This window comes from Adiantum capillus-veneris, chromosome 19 (genome assembly GCF_014529385.1).
Source record: "Adiantum capillus-veneris isolate H3 chromosome 19, ASM1452938v2, whole genome shotgun sequence".
NCBI classification, from domain to species: domain Eukaryota; kingdom Viridiplantae; phylum Streptophyta; class Polypodiopsida; order Polypodiales; family Pteridaceae; genus Adiantum; species Adiantum capillus-veneris.
This window is the reverse complement of record NC_140949.1, coordinates 7,888,786-7,913,730: the sequence shown is the minus strand read 5'-3', so window position 1 is coordinate 7,913,730 and position 24,945 is coordinate 7,888,786. Positions and strand designations below refer to the sequence as shown.

At 45.9% G+C, this 24,945-nt stretch overlaps 1 protein-coding gene across 3 annotated transcripts in view; it reads left to right on the top strand.

Annotated features, from left to right (window-relative positions):
* NRPA1 (nuclear RNA polymerase A1) overlaps positions 1-24,945 on the top strand; it is a 183,335-nt gene that overhangs the window by 104,272 nt on the left and 54,118 nt on the right. For all 3 annotated transcript variants that reach the window (XM_086490201.1, XM_086490203.1, XM_086490204.1), the window contains exons 15-16: positions 4,980-5,185; positions 5,329-5,531. In XM_086490201.1, the coding sequence (XP_086346327.1) occupies positions 4,980-5,185; positions 5,329-5,531 (409 nt within the window). The remainder of the gene's footprint in view (positions 1-4,979; positions 5,186-5,328; positions 5,532-24,945) is intronic.

Sequence of the window (24,945 nt, the reverse complement as noted above, 5' to 3'; positions counted from 1 at the left end):
GCTACGCATCCCTGAGAGGATCTTGTTGGATCCAGAGCTTAGAGAGCATGTGGTGACACTTTTTACAGAGAGCTTGGACATGCAAGACACCCCTTCTGATAGAGTGGCCTCTCGACTTGCTGAGCTTAGTCGCTTCTTCCTCAAGGAGTCTGCAACTCGCTTGGCTGCAAGCAGGGAGGAGGAGAAGCATCGCGACGGGGCATTGTTTCCTTGCAGAGGATGCAGGAGCATCACCCAGACAGTCCTTGGTTGGAGGAGCAGATGCAGCAGGCTCAACAGAAGCTGGCTAGCATTGAGGAGAGGCGTCATGAGTGTGCCTTCCATCGGCAAGCATCTCAGTGGACCTAGGTGGGTGATAGAGTTAGTAGGGAGTTCTTTGAGACGGTGGATCTCCGCCATGCTCACACTAGTGTCGGCCATTTGAGGAGACCCACGGGTCAGATTCTTCAGAGCCTGAGGATATGCGCGTAGTTGCTACTGAAACCTGCCCGTTGGGCGGTGGACTTTGGCTTTCACACGAAACAATTTACTTTACTTTAGACACACACAGAGAGAGAACTTTGCAAAGGTAACCTGCGACGGGAATTAACACTTAATGCACACACACGGCTCGGAAGCTAGAATGCTCTGAGCAGACGCCGACAGCCTGTTGGCCCCAAAATTGGCGCCCCTTTTGGTTTTTCTTTATTGTTTAAGAGGGTAACTTACAAGAAGAGACCTGGGAATTGTTTACTTGTATTTTGCTAGATACCACCTGTTTTGACAAAATTTCGGCAGCATAAAGTCCCAAAACATGCCCGAAACCAATTTCCCTGCTAGAACTCACTTCCATTGACATAAACCCTCTGATTTATGCCCAAAAACAGTAAATTCAGCACGCTGTATTTACTGGTTTTTGCCTTGTTTTCAGCCTTAAACAGTCCCTGAACTGTTCTCTAACAGTGGGGCACTGTTCTCAATGGTTCTGGCATCCGTATGGCTCCAAATTCAGCGCATAACCAGCGCTGAGAATGCACCTGAACGGTGAGGTTATCACCCTCACCGGTGCTTGCTTTTTGAGTAGCAGTTAGCTACTCCTGTTCCTGCTCAGAGAGGCTTTTGTGTCAGCAAAAACGCAGAAGACCTCACAGCTGTAGGTGAGTCAAATGAAGAGCCCTCTTGTGGGGCATCAGATTACTGCACGTAGGGGGGGGAGAGAGTAGTGTGAGCTGTGCAGGACATGACTTCTTGCACCACACCGTACATGAGAGGGAAAGCTTGCATTCAATAGCTCTTAACCAGTGACAAAAAATTGCAAATGAGCTCTCCCAGCTAGAAATTCAGCGCTACCTTCTTTTGCACGAGGAAAGTGCACCACAGTGTGCCACTTGGCACATTTATAAGCAATTTTCCGCTTTAGGCTTCCCGCTTAAAAATCTCCCGACTGGTTGCCCAGTTGATTAGGCTGTGTAGTTCTAAAATGTTCCCTTTGTCATTCCGGAGGTAATGACGTGAACGGATTTCGTGGCCCAAAATAGCAGGTCCCTTATTTTTAGGAGATGCTTCCGGTGGGCTCGCGCTTGTCGTCTGACCATCTATCCCCACTGGGACTGCATTCAAAAATGCAATGTGGCCGAGTTGTCGGGTACTTTCCTTTGGCGGCCCCACCTTGGCTTTGTGCGTTTATTGAGTTCACTTTCTAGTATCCACCACTTTGCCAAGTGCGACCCGGGGGGAGGGGGAACCTACATAACCTTGAACTGAGCCTAGACATCCTCGTACTATATGAGTTCCAATGCCGACCAACTTCCCATCTGTGGATGAAGCTACCGTTCACATTGGCCATACAATGTCCGACCAGTTGCAACTTCAAAAAGAGGGTCTCAAAAATTAAACAAAAGTCATTGGAAAGAAACCAACAACTAAGGTTAGCAGTTGCCATGTCCTCGTAACATAGTTAACAGTTGCCATGTCCTTGTCACATTTATGGTGATTTGCTATTAGCTCAGCCTCAGTCAGAGCGTCAGGATGCATGCATAGAGCAAGTTTGGGCACAAATGCCTTGCCTTGTTATTGACGAGATGCGTCAGCTTCCCCTCCAGCTAGAGGAGCTCCATGAGGTCCTCAAAGAACTTCCCCAAGGTAGCTGTCCAGGGGAGGATGGTTTGACTCCCAGCTCTTTCTTGGAGTACTGGGACTTGCTTGGTTCTTTGCAGCGCTTTTCAGTACATCTTGCACAGAGATGCGTGACAATATGAGTGAGGGCTTGATTTACCTTATTCCCAAGCAGGGAGGGTCCTTGGATGACATTTGATGGTGCATCACCTTCCTCAACTCATCCTACAAAATTCTAGCAAAGGCTCTGACCTTGAGGATTCGGCCAATACTAGAGATCATTATACATGGTACCCAGACAGGTTTTGTCAAGGAGCGTAGCATCCTTGACAACAACTTCAGGTTTTGGGAGGCATCTGCCTTGTGCGTATGAGAGGAGAAGATCTGGTGATACTCCTCGATTTTGAGAAGGCTTAGGAAAGAGTTGACTGGGACTTCTTGGAGGGCACTCTACGCAGGATGGGTTTTTCAGATGCTTGGATTAGAGGTGTTTCAACTCTCTACAGGCGTGCGCACATTCAGATGCTCCCGTGCCACCCATCGCCCGCCCCCCCAAAGCCTCCATCTCCTCCACCTCTCCTCATTCCCCCCGTTGTTGCCTCCTCCCTCCTATTCCACCCACTAGCCCTCTTGCTTTCTCATCCTTTCCTGCTCCTGCCCCTCAGCCGGCCCAAGGGACATGACCTTTATCGTTTGCTAGGAGATCTCTTGGCAGCGCTTTTTGTCTTGAGCCGCATGGCGAGAGAGGAGCAGACTTTGTTGCGGACCCCTCTTCCGTTGCAAATGTCACCGTCCAATGGCATTGACGAGTTTCGACATCCGTCCCTGGTGGGACTTACTCGCCTACGACTTCACACGATTCCTCGACGACTCTTCAACACACTTTCAGGCGGCTTGCTTCAGAGTCCATGTATTGTTTCTTACAGCTAGAGGGATAGAGACCTTGGACACAACGGTTGGTTTCTCTTTTCCTCTCTGTGGTAGGGACCAGTCTGAGTGGACTCTGGACTCCGTGATGGACTCGCTTCAGGCTCAGGCTCTTGAATTCTCTTATCACACGGGAGACTTGGGGGTTACAGGTATAGACTTTGTGGCCGGTTGCCAAGTTCTCTGTGACACCTCCGGACACAACATACACTTTTTTGATGAGATGCAGAGCCCACCATGCTATGTATATATACATGAGGACTGAGGAGGGGCCGTTGGTGGTGAAGCTGAGGTGTAGGGTGGAACTGTGGCTCGTCCTGTTGTTAGGGGTCGAAACGGTTCCCTGTGAGAACCCACTGTTGTTGGCTTGGTGTAGGACCACCGGGAGGACCGAACTTGCGTGGTGGTCCCTCGCGGCGACGACCACAAACCTGCTGCCATCCCTCCATTGCCTGGGTACTAGGCTCGGAGGAGGAACCTCCCTTAGCTCCCTGTGTCTCTATTTGCTGTGTCTGGCTAGCCCCTAGCCCTAGGAGGGTGAATCTGGGTCTGTGCCGAAGGTCTGGGCCTCCTTTGTGGACAGGCCTTTGCTAGATGGCCCATACGTTGAATAATAAAGCACAGTCTCGGGAGGCCCGAGTACTCCACATTATGGCGGAGCCAACCACCACTCACTCGAGGTAGTAGAATGACCTTCGAGAGGGTGTGGGTGTCACTAACCAAAACGCGAAGTGTAGGTATGCCAACTGCCTTGGCAACTATAGAAGCTGCCGTGCGAGGTGTCTCCAGGACAATCCCAATCTTTGAACCAATCCTAGAAACGAGCAGGAGGTACTCTCCTCAGGCTGGGGAAGCAGATTGAGATGGGAAGGTCTACCTCCTCAATGAGAACATTGGCAGCCATATCAAATCCATGGTGCCACTGCCGAAAGTGAGCTCTAGATGCTCAGATGGCCAGGGGGCTCATCACAACGACCTTGGACGCCATCTTGGAAGACTCAAACTCTTTCTAATAGTAGCCGCGCCCGAGAAGCTGAACGTCGATGATCTTGCCCACCTCTGCTAAAAGGTGGGCTTGGAGGAGATCTCGCACCTCCGCTCTGCTAGGTGTGGTGCCGATATTCTTGCAGATAATAGAGGTGGCCTGAAGGCACGCTACCTTTGCCTCTAAGCTTGCTTGCTCTATCGGCAAAAGAGCAAGTCAGGACGGGGGGGGGGGGTGGAGCGACAGGGCTGAGGGGTCAAGGGGGAACACGAGCAGTGGAAGGGGGAGGTGGGGACCAGTGAAGGCGAAAGGCAGGGGGCAGCGCGAGGGGGCTCTGTATAAATTTCGGCCTGCTAGCTACCGTGTGGGTGGTGGTGACCGGCATGGCCGGTGGTATTAGTTTTTCGTGGGCCACCAACGTTTCTTCACTTATGTGTCGCTGCAAGCCCACATGCGGGCGTAGTGGCAGAGCATTACACTCGCTGGCTAGAGGTGTTCAGTTCAATACCACCGTGTGGAAAATTTTGGTCAAATGAACGCTAGCCGGTTCATTCCACTGGGGGACCGGTTTGTGCTTGCTTGCCACGATGGCAAGCACTCCGAAATATAACCAATTCCTGCGGGGGTGTAAAGGACAGCGAGGGCTGGCAGGCAGGGGCAGCGGGAGCGTGATGGCAGGTGGTAGCGGGGGCGACCGTGGAGGGGGGGCAGGGCGAGCTGACGGGCAGGGGGAGGATGGGAGTAGCGATGGCGAGGGTGCACGTGAGCAGCAGCGAGCGGGCGTGCTGGAATCATCACAAAAAGGAATATCTTCTGCATAGTTGAAACATATTATCCTAGAAATCCTGTACATGTATTGTCTTTATCACTTGTTTAATTCTAGTATAAAAGTAAATACAAAGTAAAGGTCTTTGAAGCTGTTATGTTTGCGAAACAAAGTTGGCATGGACATCTCTTCCTGGTATTCTCTTAGGTGCCAATGAACTGAAGTTGGAAATTGAGAATAGTCTACAATCAAAAGGGGCTTCGGCAAGCGCTTTGTTGGATAGGTTAATGTCCAGCTCTATGAATGTGGTCACTTCAGAAGTGAATAATGCGTTGTTTCCAAGAGGACTTTATAAGCCTTTTCCTCATAACTGCTTGTCCCTCATGACAACAACAGGGGCAAAAGGTGGATTGGTATGTATATTTTTGTATAAGACTCTCTCTCTCTCTCTCTCTCTCTTTCTCTCTCTCTCTCTCTGTCTGTGTGTGTGTGTGTGTGTGTGTGTGTGTGTACATGCATTACTCTTGCTTAGTAGCTCAATTGTGGCGCTGTGCAGGTCAATTTTACGCAAATCTCTTCCCTTTTGGGCCAGCAGGAGTTGGAAGGAAGACGTGTCCCTCGGATGAGCTCTGGGAAAACTCTTCCATGTTTTCCTCCTTGGGACACAGCTGCTCGTGCAGGTGGTTTTATAAGTGATCGTTTCTTGTCAGGCTTGCGACTTCAAGAATATTATTTTCACTGTATGGCAGGCAGAGATGGGTATGCAATTCTATTCATGCGTAAATCTGTGCTTGCGGTTCCTAATCTGTCTACTGTGTATTCAAGTACACAAGTAGAATCGCTGTTCAGATGACCTTCGTCATGACAGGGATTATGAACAATGCATTTTGCACATCAGTGTTTTTATAGAAATCTGCAAGAAAGGTTGATAAGTAATATGTATTATCTGGAAAACATGTCAGATATAGCTGATGCATCGGCAAATTCGTGAGAAAGAGTGTGGTCTCATGTTTGTCAAATGTAATAGGGGAAATACTGATTCTAGCTGGGGACTCTCGTCCTTTCCTAAATGGAAGAGGATAGATTACATCATGAGTTTCTAGAGAACACACTAGAAGTAACATCTTTACTTTGTCCTTTCATCTCTGACTGTCACAAGTGATCTGATAGCTTACACCTTCTTTACTCATGAAATGAAAGACATATATGATCTTGAATGTACATGATGGCCAACTTTGGATGAATTGCATACGCTCTCAGTTATCATCCTTGCTGCACTTGGCCTCCGATAACAGCTTTCCCGCCTACACACACTCCACACAAAACTATATTCGGGAGCAGGCCCTAGAGCGCATGGTATGATGAGTACTGCAGAGAGCACCTTCGTAAATATAGGCATTGGGGAACATCACACAAAGACAAATGAGCCAACTTACGGGTTTTCACAAGTTGCAATGACAAGCTGATGAGGTGTCATGTATTCATGAACAGAGATGCAGCCATCATAATTAGAGAGCCGCATCCCCCAACCTCTATTGATAATCCACAATTGAAGGATTCTCTTGATAGGGTATTTGTTGGGCCTAGTAAGTGTCCTTGGGAAGTAGCCATGTTACTTTCTTGGAAGAAAGATAGCACTATGCGTTTTTATGTAACCGGCAAGCCATTGGCAAGGCAGTAAAATCACTGCAATAATCACCAAAATTGAATTGAAACATTAAACACTTGAACTTGAAAGAGAGTCTTCTCAAGTAGTCGAGAGACACAGAGTGGTGGAGTTCCACTCCCAAAAGCATTGGCCCCAAAGTTTGGCGCCCCTTTTGTACATCTTTTTCCATAGAGTACAATTGCCAGGGAGTCACTCTACAGATGTGCAACCATGCACTAATTTGTCAGAAGTGACCCCCAAGGCTCATATTTCAAGTCAGTGAGGCCCATAAGCACCTGTTACAATAGCTAGGCGCCCACAACTCTGTTGAAAACAGGCGCAGGTCTACTAAAAACTTGGCGCCTCAAAAGCTATCTGCCAATCATCACTTGTGACATTTTTCATGGAGTACAAATGCATAAGACAACTCAATGTCAAGAATAAGTACCCGCTCCTCCATGTCGATGATTTGATAGATTGACTCCATGAACCTTTGTAACTATTGTGACCAAAGGTGAATCAATGAAAATTAAATTATTAAACATGATTATACATATTTTGAATTATTTAGATACAAAAAGAAAATTTAATGAGAAAGTTCATGCTATAGCTCGCCATTTATGGAATTTCTAGTGTTAGGGCATGAAAGTTGTTAGAAAGTAGCTGGATGTAATTTAGAGCAATCAAGTACAAAACATACGTGAAGATGGGGCCTTAAGACTACAACACGAGTTGCTTTTATCAAAAGGGCCCAAAGATAAAGACTATTAAAAAAATTGTGAGTAGCTTTAATTGTCTCTCTCCCCCACGTGGGCACATACGAGCATATATGTGGGCACATGCATGCAATTACAAAACATAATTGAAGATGGGGCCTTAAGACTACAACACGAGTTGCTTTTATCAAAAGGGCCCAAAGATAAAAACTAGAAAAAAAATTGTGAGGAGCTTTAATTGTCTCTCTCCCCCATGTGGGCACATACGAGCATATATGTGGGCCACATGCATGCAAATTTTCCCCTCTCAATGATCTAATTTATTCGTTCTCACACTCCCTTACCTTTCCTAGCTAGTTTGTCTCCCCTTCAAGCTTGTAAGAATATCTACAAATTCTTTCAAGGTGCATAACAAAATATGGAGAGGTGTGGAAAGAAGATATACATATAGAGATCACATTGCATGTATACACACTGTCCTCGAGGTATTGAGAACAAAGGAGCTTTTTGATAAAGCTTTCAAGTGCGAGTTCTTCAAGACAGAGATTGTGCGTTTGGGTCATATCATTTGACAATGAAATAGCCTTATGCTATGGGCCATACTTTGAGGAAGTAGTGGCACTATCTTTAATGACTGTTTTTTTTTAATTGCATGGACATGTCAACATTCATTATGCCATATCGGTGATTTAAGACAATCTTAGAGGCCAGAAGGCTAGGCGCTTTGAACCTATGGAAGGGTTTGACTCTGAGGTGCACTAAAAGAAGGGATCACACAATGGAGGTGTTGAAGCACACATTTATGGTTCTTTTTTATTGCATGGAGATATCATCTTTGGTTATGCCATATCGGTGATTAAGACGATCTTAGAGAGAGGAAGGCTAGATGCTGTGGAAGAGTTTGACTTTCAGATGCACTATAAGAAGGGATCACACAATGGAGGTGCTGATGATGACAATGGAATTCTAGAGGTTAGCGCTTTGTCTATGGCTGAAATCCCAACAAATCTCTATTTCTCTTCGAAGGCTATGCCATTTGGGTTGTCATTTTGCCAAGATATGAAATGAGGTCAAGGTAGAATGTGACTCACGTACAGGCTTGGTTGATCCAGAGACCCGAGCCTAATTATGGGAACGGGGAGACAAGAACATGAACAGGAATGGAAATAGAAATGGGAACGACAAGAATTTGGAGTTTTGGGAAGCTTCCAGGAACTATAGAGAGTGAGGGGAGTTGAAACAAAAATGAAATCAAGAACAAAAATCGAAACAATGAAAGGAGGGAAAAGTGGAGTTTTGGGTAACGATGGTCATTGAAGTGAGTTTTGGTAAAGAGACGAGATAGAGACAATATCCCGTTATAGGTGGACCATTGTGTATCGATGAGGTTTGATAGAGGATTTTTGTTTGGAATGTTGATGTTTATAGTGCTAGCCACCTAGGCATCCAAAGAGCTTTAGCATTGGTCAAGCGCACTCTTACCTAGAGAGCTATGTGAAGGGTTGCACTTAGTGTCAAGGCAATAAGATAGTGCGCCTTAGGAAAGCTGGCTTGCACATTCGTTATAAATCCCTAGTGCTAAGTAGTAACAGAGTTTTCTCTGGATTCTATAGTTGGTGTGTCAATTTTTTGTTGCGACAATGATGCCATTTGGGTCATGGTTGATAGACTCACAAAAATGGAAATTTTTTTACCAACGTCATCGACAATAAAAGGCAATAATTTGGCGGTTTTATTCAATGACTAGCTTTATAAGCTATAAGACTTGCAGATGATAATGTGAGTGATTGAGACACTAAGTTCATTGGATGATTTTGGCCAGATGTATTTGATCGCTTTCAAACAAACTTTTGTAATGAGATCAGCCTTAGCCTAACTAACAGACATAAAGGATGATCCCACATTAGAGTGTGTATTTAGAGGATTTGTCTTTCATTGGCAATTTAATTGGGAGACGTATCTTCCAAAATTAGAATTTCGTTGTAATAGTAGCAACCATTTTATCATTGGATTTAGCCCATTCATGCTGATTTATGGATATGAGCCCGAGTTGAAGTCCCCAATTGTTGTTAGCAGTCAAAGATCGCCAAGCTTGCAATATCTTGTATGACATGCAAGAAATGCACAAATTGGCCACGGATAGTGTAAGAACAGTTGGTAGCTCAGTTACCACTTACTAGCATAAGTGGGTTTGTGTGAAGGTACCCAAAGACTCCAAGACATTTAAATAGAAAAGAATTATGACTTTTCAACAACGTTTTGTGGTCCTTGGCACCTACATGTTAGCTCTCCGATAAAATAAGTACTAGGAACACATTGGGCTATTCACTTCAGATGCTATAACTTTAATATAATCATCTCATCCTTTTCAGATCTGTTGATATTCTAGAATGGTGATCGTTTGAGTCATCACATCCAAATCTCAGTGATCTCTTGTAGATGTCTTGAAGTACCAAGACCATCGATCTAGTCTATCTCATCCAAGCATGAACTTTTGATGCACCACAATTCAATGAATGGTTCACAAATGCGAAAGAATACATGTCAATGTCAATGCAAATGCTGGGATGCATTCACGTACACATAAATACATAAAGTCCATCCATTAAGTCCAAGATGCATTCACGTAGACATAATTACACGAAGTCTATCCACGAGAGGTGGGTCAACGATGTAGAATCCAAACTCTTGTCTGTCTATTAAGGAGATGTCCAACCGCTTAAGCACATGCTTAAAGTAGAATCCTCCGCCGAATAAAAAAAAACTAGCGTAAGAACCCTTCATCGAAGCGGGGTTAGACAACTAACATGTCACAAAGTAAAGACGTGTCTGCCCGAGAGCATGCGGGAAACCCTAACCTTGACTGCTGCTGAAAACCCTAATTCTGGAAACCCTAACCCTAAAACCTGCAAACCCTAATTTTTGACAGAAACCCTAACCCTAAAATCTGCCCTGACCTAACCCTAACCCTAAAAAGCAGCAGGATTGAATTCCGTGAAACGCGTTGGCATGCTGACGTGGCACCGTACGGTAGTCCCGTAATTTGCAGAGATTTTCAGCATTTGCGGTAGTTTTGCTTTTCTCCACACAAGAGAGAGAGAGAGAGAGAGAGAGAGAGAGAGAGAGAGAGAGAATAGCTTTTGCTTTATTTGAAGACTCAAGAGAGTTTGAGAGAGAGCCTTTGCTTTTATTATTAGGCTTTTGATTTTGAATCTTTTGGGGCTCTCCTTTTGGCAACTCTCGTAAACAATAAATAAGTGGTTTGGGCTCCCACTCTGGAGAGCATCTGGACGTAGAGTCTGGGAGTGAAACCCCAACCACTCTCTTGTACTTTGAACTGATTAATACATAAAGAAATACCGAAAGGGGCGCCAGTCTTTGGTGCCAATATCTCTAGACACGGAACTCCGCCGGGCCAGTGCAAATCTATTGTGAACTGTGAACTGTTTTGAAGTCGTTATTTGGTGTTGTCGTGATTGTTTCTTGACTTGGAGTTTCCAAGTCTGTTACAGTGGTATCAAAGCATGGCAGATTTCTTTTCTACAAGAAATCCAATGCCCAATTTTTTTTTTTCCGCGGCACCTATGGCTTCACGCAAGCATCAGTCGACTCCGTCTGCATCCGGAGATGCGGGCAGGGATCACAACGAAGATTCCGGAAGAGAGTATGGCCCACCTCGGCCTACTCAGGCGGAGTAACTAGAGATGAAGCGTCGTCAATTGATTGGGGATGCGACAAAGATGATGCTCAGTTTTGCGAAGGACCCGAAATTGGCAAATATATGAGCGAGACTCCTTTTCAGGAAGTGCACGAGAAGTGCCAGAAAACCACAGCACCACCCCCGAAACCCACTCTCAAGAAACCTTCTGCTCACAAGACCTATTCAGAGAAGGAATTAGAAGAGGTGGTTGATGCACGGTTTGCTCAGCTTTTTGACGCGCAGAACAAAGCTAAAAAGCATGGCAAAAAGCCAGAAGAAAGGCACTGACTTCCTGGGTTATTTGGGTCGTCAGTCGACATTTGACAAAGCAAAGAAACAGAAGAAGCGGGTTCGATTTGAAGAAGTATCCAGTTCTTCTTCTTCTTCTTCTTCTTCTTCTTCTAGTCCTTCTAGCTCTTCAGATTCGAGCGAAGAAGACAGAATAGGCAAAAAGCGAAGTAAGAAACAACGCTTCGGAAAGGGCAACAAAAAGGCGCCCAATGAGTGATAGTTCTACAGAGGACTCATTTACGGATAGTTCAGACTCTGATGATGGCAAATATTATTCGAACAAGAAGAATTTTTATAAAGGCAACCAGTATGACTTTCTGGAAGATAAAAGCAAGAGAGTCCTGGAGTTTAAGGAAGGTGGACAGTCGATCAAATTTGACACTTTTTCACGATACAAAGATGATTCAAAGGCTTTGTCTTTTTTACAGTAGCTTGACATCGCTTTCGCGGGAGGACGCTACTCAGAGCACTCCAAGATTTGGAGAGCTGCCTCTTATTTTAAGGGGAATGCTTGAACTTGGTGGTCCACGCTTATTTTAAACAAGACTGCGCCAGTTAAATGGATGAAATTTAAGAAGCTTTTTATTTCTTCTTGGTTGACTCAAGAGTATGAACGCGATATACGAGCTGCTTGGAACCATCTTCGGATGACCAAGCGAGATACAGTGGATGCTTATTGCGAGAGATTCTGGAGCTCTTTTCTACCCGCCTCTTCATTGAAGAAGATCTCGTTAAGAGAACAGACTGAGCGGTTTACCTTGGGTCTACCTATAGAGATCCGAGATCACTGCTTGGAACAGAAATCAGCGAATGAAAGTAGAAAGAGAAAGAGCAACCCAGAAAAGAAGGATGCACGGCCCAAGCTTACTTGTCAGGAGAGAGCTCGCTTCATCTGGGAGGGGAAGTGCTTTGGATGCGGGGAACATGGACATATCTCCACGAAGTGCCCTTAGAAGGCACTGAATGAACAAGATGAAGAAAGGCCAGAAAGTTCTAAAGCTGCTGAAAGACGTGGCAGAAAAGGCAGATAAAAAGCAGAACAGGTACCACATGGCGTGGGACCTGAACCGAATCAAATGAATGAAAGTACAAACTTTTGCCGCTTTTGGGGCAAAGTGAAGGATCAGGAAGCTCTTTTGAAGGAGCTAAGGCCAACTTCTTTTCACTTGGAATTGGCGGCTCGATTTGGAACTACGCTCGACAGGCTGAGGCCACAGGCGGAGATAGTTCGAGTGGCACTCAGACGGGATGTTGCCATTACATTGAGCATTGGCAAACTTTGTTTGCAATGACAGGGGTGTTCAGGGCACGTGAGTGACGTTCTACTCAAAATCCCTTGGTTCCACAAGAACTACGCCGTGGTTGACTATCGGGCCGAGAAAGCGACTTTGACAAATGAAGGGCTCAGAGATTGTACTTGATGAATTTCAATTTCTTTACTCATTCTTTTGGGATAGAATCGAACGATGGAATAAGTCGAATATGTTTTGACTTGAACAAAAGAACGCCAAGAGTTTTCTCCACACTCATGCCGATTGCTTTTTAGAGGGCCTGAAGATCATACCATTGATCTGATACCTGGAAGCACACCACCGAACCGGCCACCTTACCGTGTGAGCCGAGCATAGAATGAAGAGATTATGAACCAACTGAAAGACCTCTTGGAAAAGGGTCTTGTCGAGCCTAGTAGTTCACTGTATTGCTCTCCAGTGTTGTTGGTTTTGAAGAAAGACGGATTTTGGAGAATGTGCATCGATTATAGAGCTCTCAACAAAATCACCATCAAGAACAGATTTCCAATTCCTAGGATCGATGATATACTCGATAGATTACAGGGATCCTCGTGCTTTAGCAAGATTAATTTGAAGAGTGGATATTATCAGATTCGAATTGCATCGAGAGACGTCTACAAGAGAGCTTTTCGGACGACTTTTGGGTTATTTGAGTTTTTGGTTATGCCTTTTGGCTTAATCAATGCTCCTACGACATTTAACTGGATGATGGACAGGATTTTTCGAGAGTACAGGCTATTTGTTGGCACTTTCTTTGACGATATCATTGTTTTCTCCAAGAATGAGACAGAACACAAAACATAGATACCTGGAACGGGAAATCAAAACGGGAACGGGGAATGGCAACATGCATAAAATGCCATTCCCTGTATCGAATACTCACGTCTGAAACACAGAACGGGAATCCGGAACGGGAAATTGGGATGCGAACGGGGAACGGAGACCTAAAAATGGCCATTCCCTATTACTATGACACAGAGATCATCTGCTTCTGGCCTTTCAGGCATTACGAGATTACAAGATAGTGATTAATGGAAAGAAAAGTTAATTTTTCCTACCAAAGATACACTTTTTGGGACACATTCTCTTATCAATAGGAGTGCAAATGGATCCGGCCAAGATAGAGACTATCCGTGATTGGCCTGATTTGAAGAATGTCCATGAAGTTGGAAGCTTCTTGGGACTGTGTTCGTACTACAGGCGGTTCATTTGAAAGTTTGCAGAGGTTGCTTCCCCTATGCATATCTTGACACAGAAAGGAGTCCCTTTCTCGTGGGGACCCACAGAGGTGAGTGCCTTTCAGACATTGAAAGAGAAATTGACTATGGGACCAGTTTTGACTTTGTCGGACTTGTAGAAGTCATTTGAAGTATATTGTGATGCTTGTGGTCGTAGTCTAGGTGCGGTCTTAATGCAAGAAGGCCATGTCATTGCTTACGAGAGCCGATTGTTGTCAAGGCCGACAGCACAGATTTATGACAAAGAGCTTTTGGTGGTTATCCATGCTCTTACTCAGTGGCGGCATTACCTACTCAGAGCAGATTTTCCTGTCTTTACAGACCATTAGAGTTTGCGCTACTTCTTGTCACAGAAGCAGCTTTCGGAAAAGCAGATGCGGTGGGCGAACATCTTGTCTTAGTTTCACTTTGAGATTGTCCATGTGCAAGGACCGAAGAATGTGGTGGCAGATGCTCTGTCTCGGAAGTCGTTGGTTCTGGCTATTTCCGCGATTCATCATAGGAGATTCGAGGATATGGTCGACCAGTATGCCACAGGTACAAATTTTGCAGACGTTTTCACACGGATACGGGATGGGGAGACAGTAGTGGGATACTCCTTTCGGGATGGCTACTTGATGAGAAAAACCATGCTGTGCGTTACACAGCCATTGAGGGAAAAAGGTTATGACTGAATGCCACTGTCCACCTTTTACTGGTCACCGCGGCATTGCTACCACCATGGAAGGGATAGAGAGATACTTCTTTTGGCCGACACTCAAAAAGGATGTAGAAGAGTTTGTGCGTAGTTACTTAGTATGCCAGAAGGCCAAGTTTGACAGGCATAAAGCACAAGGATTGTTACAGCCTTTACCCATACCCACCCGCCCTTGGGAAAGTATTGCAATGTATTTCATTTTTGATCTCCCGAGAACACAGAGTGGTCACTATGGTATCTAGACTGTTATTGACAGATTTAGCAAGCAGGCTCATTTCATTCCAATGAAGAAAACAGTCAAGCCGGATCACTTAGCAACACTGTTTGTGGCCCAGATCTTCATATTACATGGCATGGCTGAGACGATTGTCTCCGATAGGGACCCCAGATTTACGAGTTTGTTTAGAAGGCAATTTGGGAGAACATTGGCACGCGGTTGTAGTTCTCGTCATTGTTCCATCCGCAGACTGACGGGCAATTTGTGATTGCTCATTCAGTTGTTCTAGATTTATTGAAGTCTTATATCTCGGATCAGAAGACTCAATGAGAAAAGTACCTACCTTTGGTGGAATTTGCCTACAATAACATGATACACTCTTCGACGGGGAAGGAGCCATTTGAGATTGTTGAAGGTGTTGCGAAAGTTCCACCCTTCCTAAGCACGAAAGATAAGATTTTTGAAGCGGATGAATATATGTGAGACTTGGATACGGCTTTTGTCAAGGTTCGCGAGACTTTGTAGAAATATCAAGAACGATAGAAAAAGGCAGCGGATCGCCATCGTTGCGACTTGAAATTCAAGAAGGATGATTGGATGCTCTTACGTTTTGGGAAGGCACGCCTGAGGAAGAAAAAGGGAAAGGAGAGGCTTTTTCCAAAGCTTAGTATGCGATACTACAGACGTTTCCAGATCAGTGAAAAGATAAATGATGTCTCCTTCCGATTGAAACTGCCTGATAATTGGAGGATTCACAATGCCTTTCGTGTGAGTCTCTTGAAACCTTTTAAAGGTGATGTGCCTGATGATGAGGAGCCTGATGAGCAACCCGAAGTGGAAGAGAACGAGGAGATCCTTGTTCCTGAACAAATTTTGACACATAAGGATATGAAGAATAAAGGTAAAGTCCGAAGGCGGTTCTTGGTTAAGTTCAAGAACTTTCCTGCATTTGATGCGAAGTGGATGGAGGAGGAGGACCTAGCAGATACTCCTCGGATTGTGAAACTTTACCTCGATGTTTTGGTTTAGCATAGTCTACTCCAAACGGAACCCAGAATTCAGCTTGGCCGGAGATCTGGTGCAGTGGGATGCACAAGAGGGGAGTCACTCCGCTCCCTTGTCAACAGATGCCTCGATTTTGATACTAGTCACTGATGTCTCTTTGAACTTCAGGGATACTGAAAGCTGACAGTATTCTGCTCTATGACTTTATGAAATGGAATTCCTGATTATGATATTGATTTCTTCTTGACTTCTTTTGAGTGCAGGAATTGATAGATGAAATGACTGCAGCATTTTGGTCTGATTGATCTCGAATAGATATGGTTGCAATAGGGGTTAGTCAATCGGACATCGATGAGGTCCCGATTGGATCTAGATCCGATTGCTAGCTACATTGCCGATATATCATGGTCTAAGATCCAAATGGATGTTGAATGTCATGTGATGTGACTGTCGATTGGTACATGTGCTAGATGTGTGTTCCTAGTACGTAGGTAGTAGTAGTCAGTGTCTGCCAAGACGGTTTATGGCCTTTGTCTGTTTTGCAGGCGTAATCGGGGGCGATTACAATGCTTTCAAGAGGGGGGTAGGTCACAGTGATGACGTGTTTGCCCGAGAGCATGCGGGAAACCCTAACCCTGACTGCTGTTGAAAACCCTAATTATGGAAAGCTAACCCTAAAATCTGCCCTGACCTAACCCTAACCATAACCCTAACCCTAACCCTTTAAAGTAGCAGGACTAAATTCCGTGAAACTTGTTGGCATGCTGACGTAGCACCGTACGGCAGTCTCGTAATTTGCGGAGATTTTCAGCATTTGCGGCAGTTTTGCTTTTTTCCACGCAAGAGAGAGAAAGAGAATAGCTTTTTCTTTATTTGAAGACTCAAGAGCGTTTGAGAGAGAAGAGAGAGAGCCTTTGCTTCTATTATTAGGCTTTTGATTTTGAAGCTTTTGGGGCTTTGCTTTTGGCAACCCTTGTAAACAATAAATAAGTGGTTTGGGCTCCCACTCTGGAGAGCATCTGGACTCACAGTCTGAGATCGGAAGCCTAACCACTCTCTTGTACGTTCAACTGATTAATACATAAAGAAATACCGAAAGGGGCGCGAGTATTTGGGGCCAATATCTCTGGGCACGGAACTCCGCCGGGCCATTGCAAATCTATTGTGAACTGTTTTGAAGTGGTTATTTGGTGCTATTGTGATTGATTCTTGACTTGGAGTGTCGAAGTCTTTTTTTAGAGAAGTATCAAACAAGTTTAGACAGCACCAAAACCGGGCCAAACAAGATTCTCTAAGTTCAAACAATACCAAATGAGCAAATTCAGAAAGTATTCTTAAACAAAATGTCTTTGTCAGTTGGACTCAAAAGTGTGACTGGCTTTCCGTCTTGCTGTAGAGTAATGTTTCATTTTCGAATGTCAATGTTAGTTTCGTCTTGGTAATGCCATGGCACGCCCATTAATGCATCACAATGTTCTAGCTTCATCATCTCAAAGTCCACCGTTCTATGGTAACCGTGAATAGTTGTCGAGAGATCGAATCCCAATCCAATAAGTGATGTGGCTTTGCTAGTTTAGCGAGTAGCTAGCATGGCGTCGGTTTCTAAGCCAACTAGATCCTATCGACCCCCAAGTTTTTGACGAATAAGTTCTTTGTTGCTCTTGGGCCAAAGAAGATAAGTGCTTCGTTGCCATGTATCTTGCAAGGCATTGTCTCATGGTTACACGACCCCCACTTTTTGAGTTATCTTTTATCCCTCTCTCGAGACTAAAGGACCCTCCTCAATTTATCTCTCTTCCCACCAAAAATGGAGAAGAAACATGACAAAGGCTTATCTTCATTGGGAAATAAGGACATTAATGTGCTTGTAGTAGAGCTAGGCATATGTAAGCTTGGTGCTCTCGACGGGTAGGGCATCAAGAGGGTGATAGCAGGCAAATGTGTCGGAGAGACAAAAGGCTCTATATCTTGCATATTATACTAGCAAGAAAGTGAGTTCTATGCTCTCTATGAGAGCGGTTTCCTATGTAGTATGCTGAAGTCTCAATCACACACAAATACACTACAAAGTACAATTCAAGGGGTTGCCTTTGTAGTAAGCTGAAGTCTCAATCACACACAAGTACACTACAAAGTACAATGCAAGGGGTTGCCTATGTAGTATGCTGAACTCTCAATCACACAGAAGTACACTACAATGTTCAATTCAAGGCGGTGAAGCTACAAACAAGGCACATTAGGAGAACACTTGACAACATTGAACAAGTCATTGTACTAGCATTGCCATAAGGCGACTATAAGACCATGACCGGAGATTGACGATTGGATGGTAGCACGCCTAGCTCTAGACCAAGACTTGAGTATGGGTACAATGGTGGCTCCACTTCTTTGTACATCATGGTGGAGGGGAATGGACTGTATCATCGCTAATGTATCATTTTAAAATGTAGGGTCGAGACGAAGGGCTTTTTGGTATTCTTTAGAATCTTCTCCACTAGGCGGTCTGAGTGCTCATGAGAGCATCATCTAGAGGTTATGAACAACGCTTACAAAAGCTTCATCAATGTTTGCTACTAGTGAGGGTGCACTAGCTTTACCTAGAGAGGAGCCTCTTTGCTAGGATCTAGATGTGGTCCTAAGGCTCAAGTGCAGCCCTTTGAGCTCTGTTATGGACACCATGGGTATTTGGTGAGGCCAAGTGTTCCTTGGGGACATGCAGAAGTAGAGGGTAAGGGTTGGGGTGGAGTTGATGTAACTGAAATCATATTGATGGGAAACTCCAAGCAAGGAATCTATAGCAATGCAGAGAGAGAGAGAGAGAGAGAGAGAGAGAGAGAGAGAGAGAGAGAGAGAGAGAGAGAGAGAGAGAGAGAGAGAGAGAGAGAGAGAGAGAGAGAGAGAGAGAGAGAGATGAAATGAAATGTTATATTAATGTCTTCAAAAGGCCAGAATGACCTATGAGACCAAACTGATACAAAAGTGGTGAATCTGTTACAATGTCTGGGTACCTTAGCACTAAAGTACTAAGTGTGAAAATAAATGCAAAAAACTAAATACAAAGTATTAAATAAACTTCTTAGGAGCATTCTGGGTGTCTGGCTAGAATGCTTCTAATCCTTTGTTGTAGTCTCCTCCGGTGAAGTGTGCTTCTGCATCTCGATCGTGGTCGTCTCGATTTCCTAAGCTCAATCGCCCTGTCAATGAGGGTGCCTTTGGTATGAATGTGGGTACTCCTTTGTGCTGGCTGCTGGCCTCTTGCTTCTCCTTTCACTCCTGCTTCTCTCGATCCGAAGAAATCTGTGATTTGCCTCTGAGGCTGTAGTGCTCTTTGTCTTCTCATTAGATTATCCTTGTGCCGATGTAGTTCCAGTAGGTAAAAGCCTAAGCATCTTTGATCTTGGTATTGCATAACTCTATCTAGAGGTCCAAAGACTTCTTTAAATAGGCAATGGAAACGCCCACGTATCTCATAGTATACGGTGCAATGGCATATGTAGTGTAATTCTGTCTCCGGCTCCATTCCGCATAACTTGCAAATTGTGCTCTCAGGTGGGATTCCCCTAAATCTGCCAAATTCAATTTCCAGTTGGTGTGAGGATTTACGAATCTGACCAATAGCACATCTCAAACCATGAGACAGGTGGGTATCCATGTAGCTCGGGCGAATCACAAATCCATCTTCAGATAGCTGTAGGAAGTTTTCTTTGTAGTCGGCCATCTTCGTGCCCAATTCTTGTGTAGGGTCTACCCATGTCCTCTTAGTATCCAACTGTATAAGATCCCTGGCGGATGATTTTATTATTCTCCTTTCGTGTAATTGCCAGTGATGGAGCCTTAAGAGAGCCTCGGTCTCCGACGTGGCCTCTGAGACTCTGCCCGCTGAAGGGTAAGCCCTCTGCTCTGTGTAGGTAGTGTGGGGGGGTCTGGCCCTGCTCGTCGGGAAAACTGTGTGATGGTAGTCTGTGTCCTGCTATCCTGAGTCTGTCGTGGCTGTAACAACTACTCTCGAACCTCTAAAGCCGCAACCAGGAACTGGCCAAACCTCCTCTGCTCTCGGCCTATCATATGCTGCTGTAATGAGTCTCCAATGCCATTATACGTCTCTCTTAGCTCTGTATATGCTGGGCATCTCATGACAAAATGCTCCTCACTCTCCACCTCTGTCTGGCAGATCCGGCATGTACGCTCCTCTTGTGGTATGCCTCTGGCTCTGCCACTCTCAATCTCTAGCTGATGTGATGACACTCGTAGCTGGCTAATGCTGACCCGAAGTCGGTGTGGCATGTACTCATGCTCTCAATGAATCCCTGCTCTGAAAACCTCAGAAAATGCTCATAGTAATATAGCATTTTAGTAGGTAGGGTGTCTCTGAGCTTGCGCCATGTCCTCTGAATATATGTATGCCATATCTCCTGTCTGATGACCCTATTCCTCTCAGAGCGTGAGAGAGAATGGGTCGGGGCCTGGGTGTCATACTGGAGTGGTGGTAGTCTATCGATATCAAAACCGTGCTGAGCTAGCCAATCTCCTGTCTGGGCATACCATGAGCTAGTGTCCGCTGCTTGTGCCATCTCTCTAGATGCAATGAAGGCTCTATGAGAGATCCTATCTGGATCCATATCTTTGAATCTGCGAAGAAGGCAAATAGTCTGAAAGAGTGCCTCTACCAACAGCGGTGGTGCAGCCAGCTCAGCTCTAATAATGTCGTGTGGAACTGATGGCTTGCCACGAATCATCCTGGAGATCATAATAATTTGTGGCCTCTCTATCTGTGTCCATACTGAGTCTGCCAGTCCCGATCCCCAAATGGCCGAGGCGTGTAGGTGTGACCAGTGTGTCAAAGAGCCACCCCTTTGTCCGGGGCTCATGGAAGTGGGCCTGGTGGCACTGTCTCTCCATCATAGCTAGTGATGCGCATCCTTTGGTAAGTCTATCTCTGGCTGTCTGTGTCATGGAGAAGGTCCCTGATGCTGCGGTGAATGTAACCCCCAGATATACATATGAGCCTGTCACCTCTATATGCCCTCCAATTATTGTAAATCTACTCTGTCGGCGAATCTAAGCCGATGTATGAAATATGAGAACCTTGGTCTTGCGAAGGTTCACCGTGAGTCCTCCCTGTGAGTAGAAATCATCCAAGGCCTGCAAATGTAGCTGTAGTCCCTCTGCCGTCTCTGACATCAGGACAATTTCATATGCATATAAGAGTATGTGTACAGTAGTCCCTGCAATATCCACACCCTCTCGACCCCTGTGCAAGATGAAGTCTACAATCTCGTCAATGTATAGACCAAAGAGTGTAGGTGATAGAGGGCAACCTTGTTTCACACCAATGGTGCTCACAAGGGTGTCAGATAATCCACCCAAGCATCTCACTCTCCCAGATACATGCTCATACAATGCATAGATCCCCCATGCCATCTCCTCTCCAATCCCAAGCGCAGCCAGGCGTCTGAAAAGTCTCTCTCTAGGTACTGTGTCAAATGCTTTGCGGAAGTCCATGAAGCAGCAATATAATCTCCTCTTCCTCACCCGTGTCTGGTCGATCAGACAACGAAGGGTGAAGATATGATCAATAGTAGAGAAAGGTCGGCGGAAGCCTGCCTATCGTGGTGTCCTCATGCCCTCTCCCTCCGCTAGAGAACTGAGCTCCTCCTCTAAAACCGCGCCATATAGTTTGGCCAGTATAGGACCAAGCATGATAGTGCGATAGGCACAACGGTGTGCTCTATCCACGACTCTGGGAATCCCTCTGAAAGCGTGCGGTTGAAGAGGTGGGCAATGAGTGGTGCCAATGCATCATAGCCATATATAAGATGCTATGCCTGTAGGCCTACTTGATCTCTAGCCCTCCCATGCTGTAGGTGGGATATAGCTTTCTTCACTATGTGGGTGGTGAAGAAAGTAGATGATGTGGGTCGGGTAGCCGATGGCGTTGGTATGGGTGGCTGTCCTGGGATCTCGTATAGGCTCTCAGCATATCTGTGCCATGTCGGTGGGTCCTGAATAGGAGAGTGGATGGCCTGGAGGTTTGATCCGGCGCCATGCCTCAGCACTATCTTGGCTCATGAGTAAATGATAGATGTCCCAATGCTGGTGCTCCTCCCACTCCCGTCTTTTATGACGGGTAAGTGTCTGCATCCTGCGCTCAGCCTGGTGATGTGTAATCTCCCCTCTGATCTCCAATGTACTTAGGTGTCTGTGTAGATCTCGACATTCGTCGTCGTACCACCTGTTTTGTGGCATATTGCCAGTGTGTGTATGCGATGTGGGAAACTTTGAGTGGCTAACTCGTGTAAGATGGATGTAATGTGTGTGGTGAGTGTGTCCAGAGGTGCTATGGGGTCTAAGTTGATAAGGTGCTCATGCAGGTGATGTATATAAACAAGAGTGAAAGAAATGGTAGTGGAAGTGTGGGGGGGGTCAGCAAGCTGTGTAGCAAGAAGGGAGAATGTAAGATTAGGTATGATCCGCCCCTATCGGTGTGCGTGCAACGTTGAAGGAGAGTATAAGCTCTGCTGTTTGGGTAGAGCCCATCAAATAGTCCACTGTGCTCTCTCCGCCACTGTGTGGGAAGAAAGTGAATCCCCCAGAATCTGGCTACCTCGCCATCCCGTTATAAATAACGAGATGGTGCCTGTTGCCAAGCTCAAGAAGGTGTCTGCCATATCCAGTGTTGTCCTGTCCCCCATCTGCAGACACCTACTCACCCCCATGTCCTCTGCATCAAGTGCCCTCATGATCTCCGGCTGCTCCGTATCATAGATCTCACATTGTCGGCTCTGTGTCCTCCCGTTGATGTCCCCCATGAGGAGGACTTCCCGAGTGAGTATCCGGTTGTGTAAGCTCTGTTTGAATAGTATGGCCACCCCTCCTGACCCCCGAGCAGTACTCTGTCTGGTGATGGTCCTGTAAGTCGCTCCCACTGAAATCCTGTGACTACAGGTAGTCCTTTCTCTCGGCTCTCATGGGTCTCCGTAAAACATACAAAGTCATGCTCACTGATGATCTCCTCTAGGCGCTCCGAATGTGTCCATATAGAACCATTGCAGTTCCAGACTGCCCCTCTGAGTGGTGTCTCTTGTGCTAGTGTATGTGTCTCATAGGTCCCGAATCCCTATGAGATTGGGCGTCCGTCGATGAAGATTCTACCATCTCGAAAGAAGGCCTTTTTACCTTCTTTCCGTGCATGAAGGACCTTGGGCATGCATGATTTCCTGTGCTCGATCTGCATCCTAGTGAGGTCCTCGTCCGTAAAGATATGGCCGCCCTGGAGGCCTCGTAAGAGCACCCTTTTGTGAAAAAAAGTGGTGCGGTCCTCATCTCCTCGTAACTGCATGATCAACGGGCGAGCTCGAGTGGTGTCACGGCCAGCTCGCCATTACTTTGTAAAAGGCATAGTCTCTTTGTAGCCTAGTTGGCTAGAAAGCTCTCGTGCATCCTCCTCTGCTGAAGGTCCCTCTTTAAGGCGAGTCATCCTAACATTGTGTTTCCTCATATGGTGCAATTGCTCCTCCTCGAGAGTAAGCTGAACCCTCAAGTGCTCTCCCATGTGAACCTCCTCGCATACCTCCTTCTTGATATTCTTTTTAACTACTTCCACCCATCCCGATTGTTTGGCCCCCATTTCTGTCTGGATCTCTTCTTTGATGTCTGCTTTCTATTTATTTTTGATCTCTACTTCTATATCTTCGAAGCTCGAGATTTCCTCCTCTTCCCTGGAGATCCGGAGGTGTTTGATGCTTTCTTGTATACGGTGTATCTCCGTGTTGGAGGTGTCACGGAGTTCTTCGAATGCTTTCTTCCAGGCCTGCTTTTCTTCTGTGAGGCCTCTGATGTTATCCTCCATCTGCTTCATCTTTTCCGTCATCCTCCTTACTTCGGCGTTCAGTGCCTTGTCCGCATCTTTCTTTGCCTGTATGATAGCTCTGGCTACCATGTCCTCCACTTCTTTCCTGTCAAGAGGTGCCATGGTCGAGCTCGAGGAGGCGAGGCTGAGCACACGGGAAGCCTAGTGTTTACAGCCCATCCCCTTGAATGTTGAGCTGCTAATGGATATGGGGGTGGCCTGGACTGCTCGTCTCTGGGCTGCTGTGATGGTGGAGCTGCAGCACAAGGCTAGAGGTGTGAAGGGGCGATGGTGGGCTGGAGGTGAGTGGTGCGTTGCTGAGGAGGCGAGTGGAGAGAGAGAGAGAGAGAGAGAGAGAGAGAGAGAGAGAGAGAGAGAGAGAGAGAGAGAGAGAGAGAGAGAGAGAGAGAGTCACGAGGACGTGGCAACTGCTAACCTTAGTTGTTGGTTTGTTTCCAATGATTTTTGGTTAATTTTTGAGACCCTCTTTTTGAAGTTGCAAATGGTCGGACATTGCATGGCCAATGGGAACGGTAGTTTCACCCGCAGATTGGTAGTGGTCGGCACTGGAATTCGTACAATAAGAGGATGTCTAGGCTCAGAGCAAGATCATACAGGTCCCCCCGTCGCACTTAGCAAGTTGGTGGATACTAGGAAGTGAACTCAATGAAGGCCTAAAGTCAAGGTATGACTACCAACAGAAAGTATCCGATAGTTGGGCCACATTGCAATTTTGGATGCGGTCCCAATGAGGATAGATGGTCAGATGACCACAGGGAGCCCAACGGAATCGTTTCCTAAAATTTAGGGAACTGCTATTTTGGGCCGTGAAATGTGTTTGCGTCATTACCTTCGGTATGACCAGGGGAACATTTTATTACTCTGCTGCAAAGTGAACTGATGCACCAGTTGAGAGATTTTTAAGCAGGAAGCTCAATGCGGGGAAATTGCATGTATGAGTGCCAAGTGGCACTTTTTAGTCAATTTACTAAGTTTGGGAGAAGAGAATCCATAACTAACTTTTGGGAGCAGTTTTGGAGGGTGTTAACTATGATTTTCAGCCATTTCTCTCTATTTTTGAGCTTCCCATGACTTTGCCTAGGTCCAAGGAGCTCATTTTCAGCATTGGAAGGCATCAGATGCGTGTTTGCAGGGCTGTTTTGCTGTGTTTTCAGCGATACGCAGGTTTTGGCAGCCACGGAAATCTTCCCCTTTTTGCATCTATTTGTTCACAGATGCATTACAGGTCAAGGGCTCGATTTATGCTGGGGGATTGCTTCATTGAGAGCCTGTCACAGGTTAAGAGCTATGGAGTGCTTTCTTTCCCTCCATGTACAATGTGGTGCTAGGAGTGATGCCCTGCACACTACACACTGCTCTCTCTCTCTCTCTCTCTCTCTCTCTCTCTCTCTCTCTCTCTCTCTCTCCTACGTGCAGTTATGTGATGCCCCACAAAAGGGCTCCTCATTTGATTGATGTACAGCTGTGTGGTTTCATGCTTTTGTGCTGAGGCAAGAGCC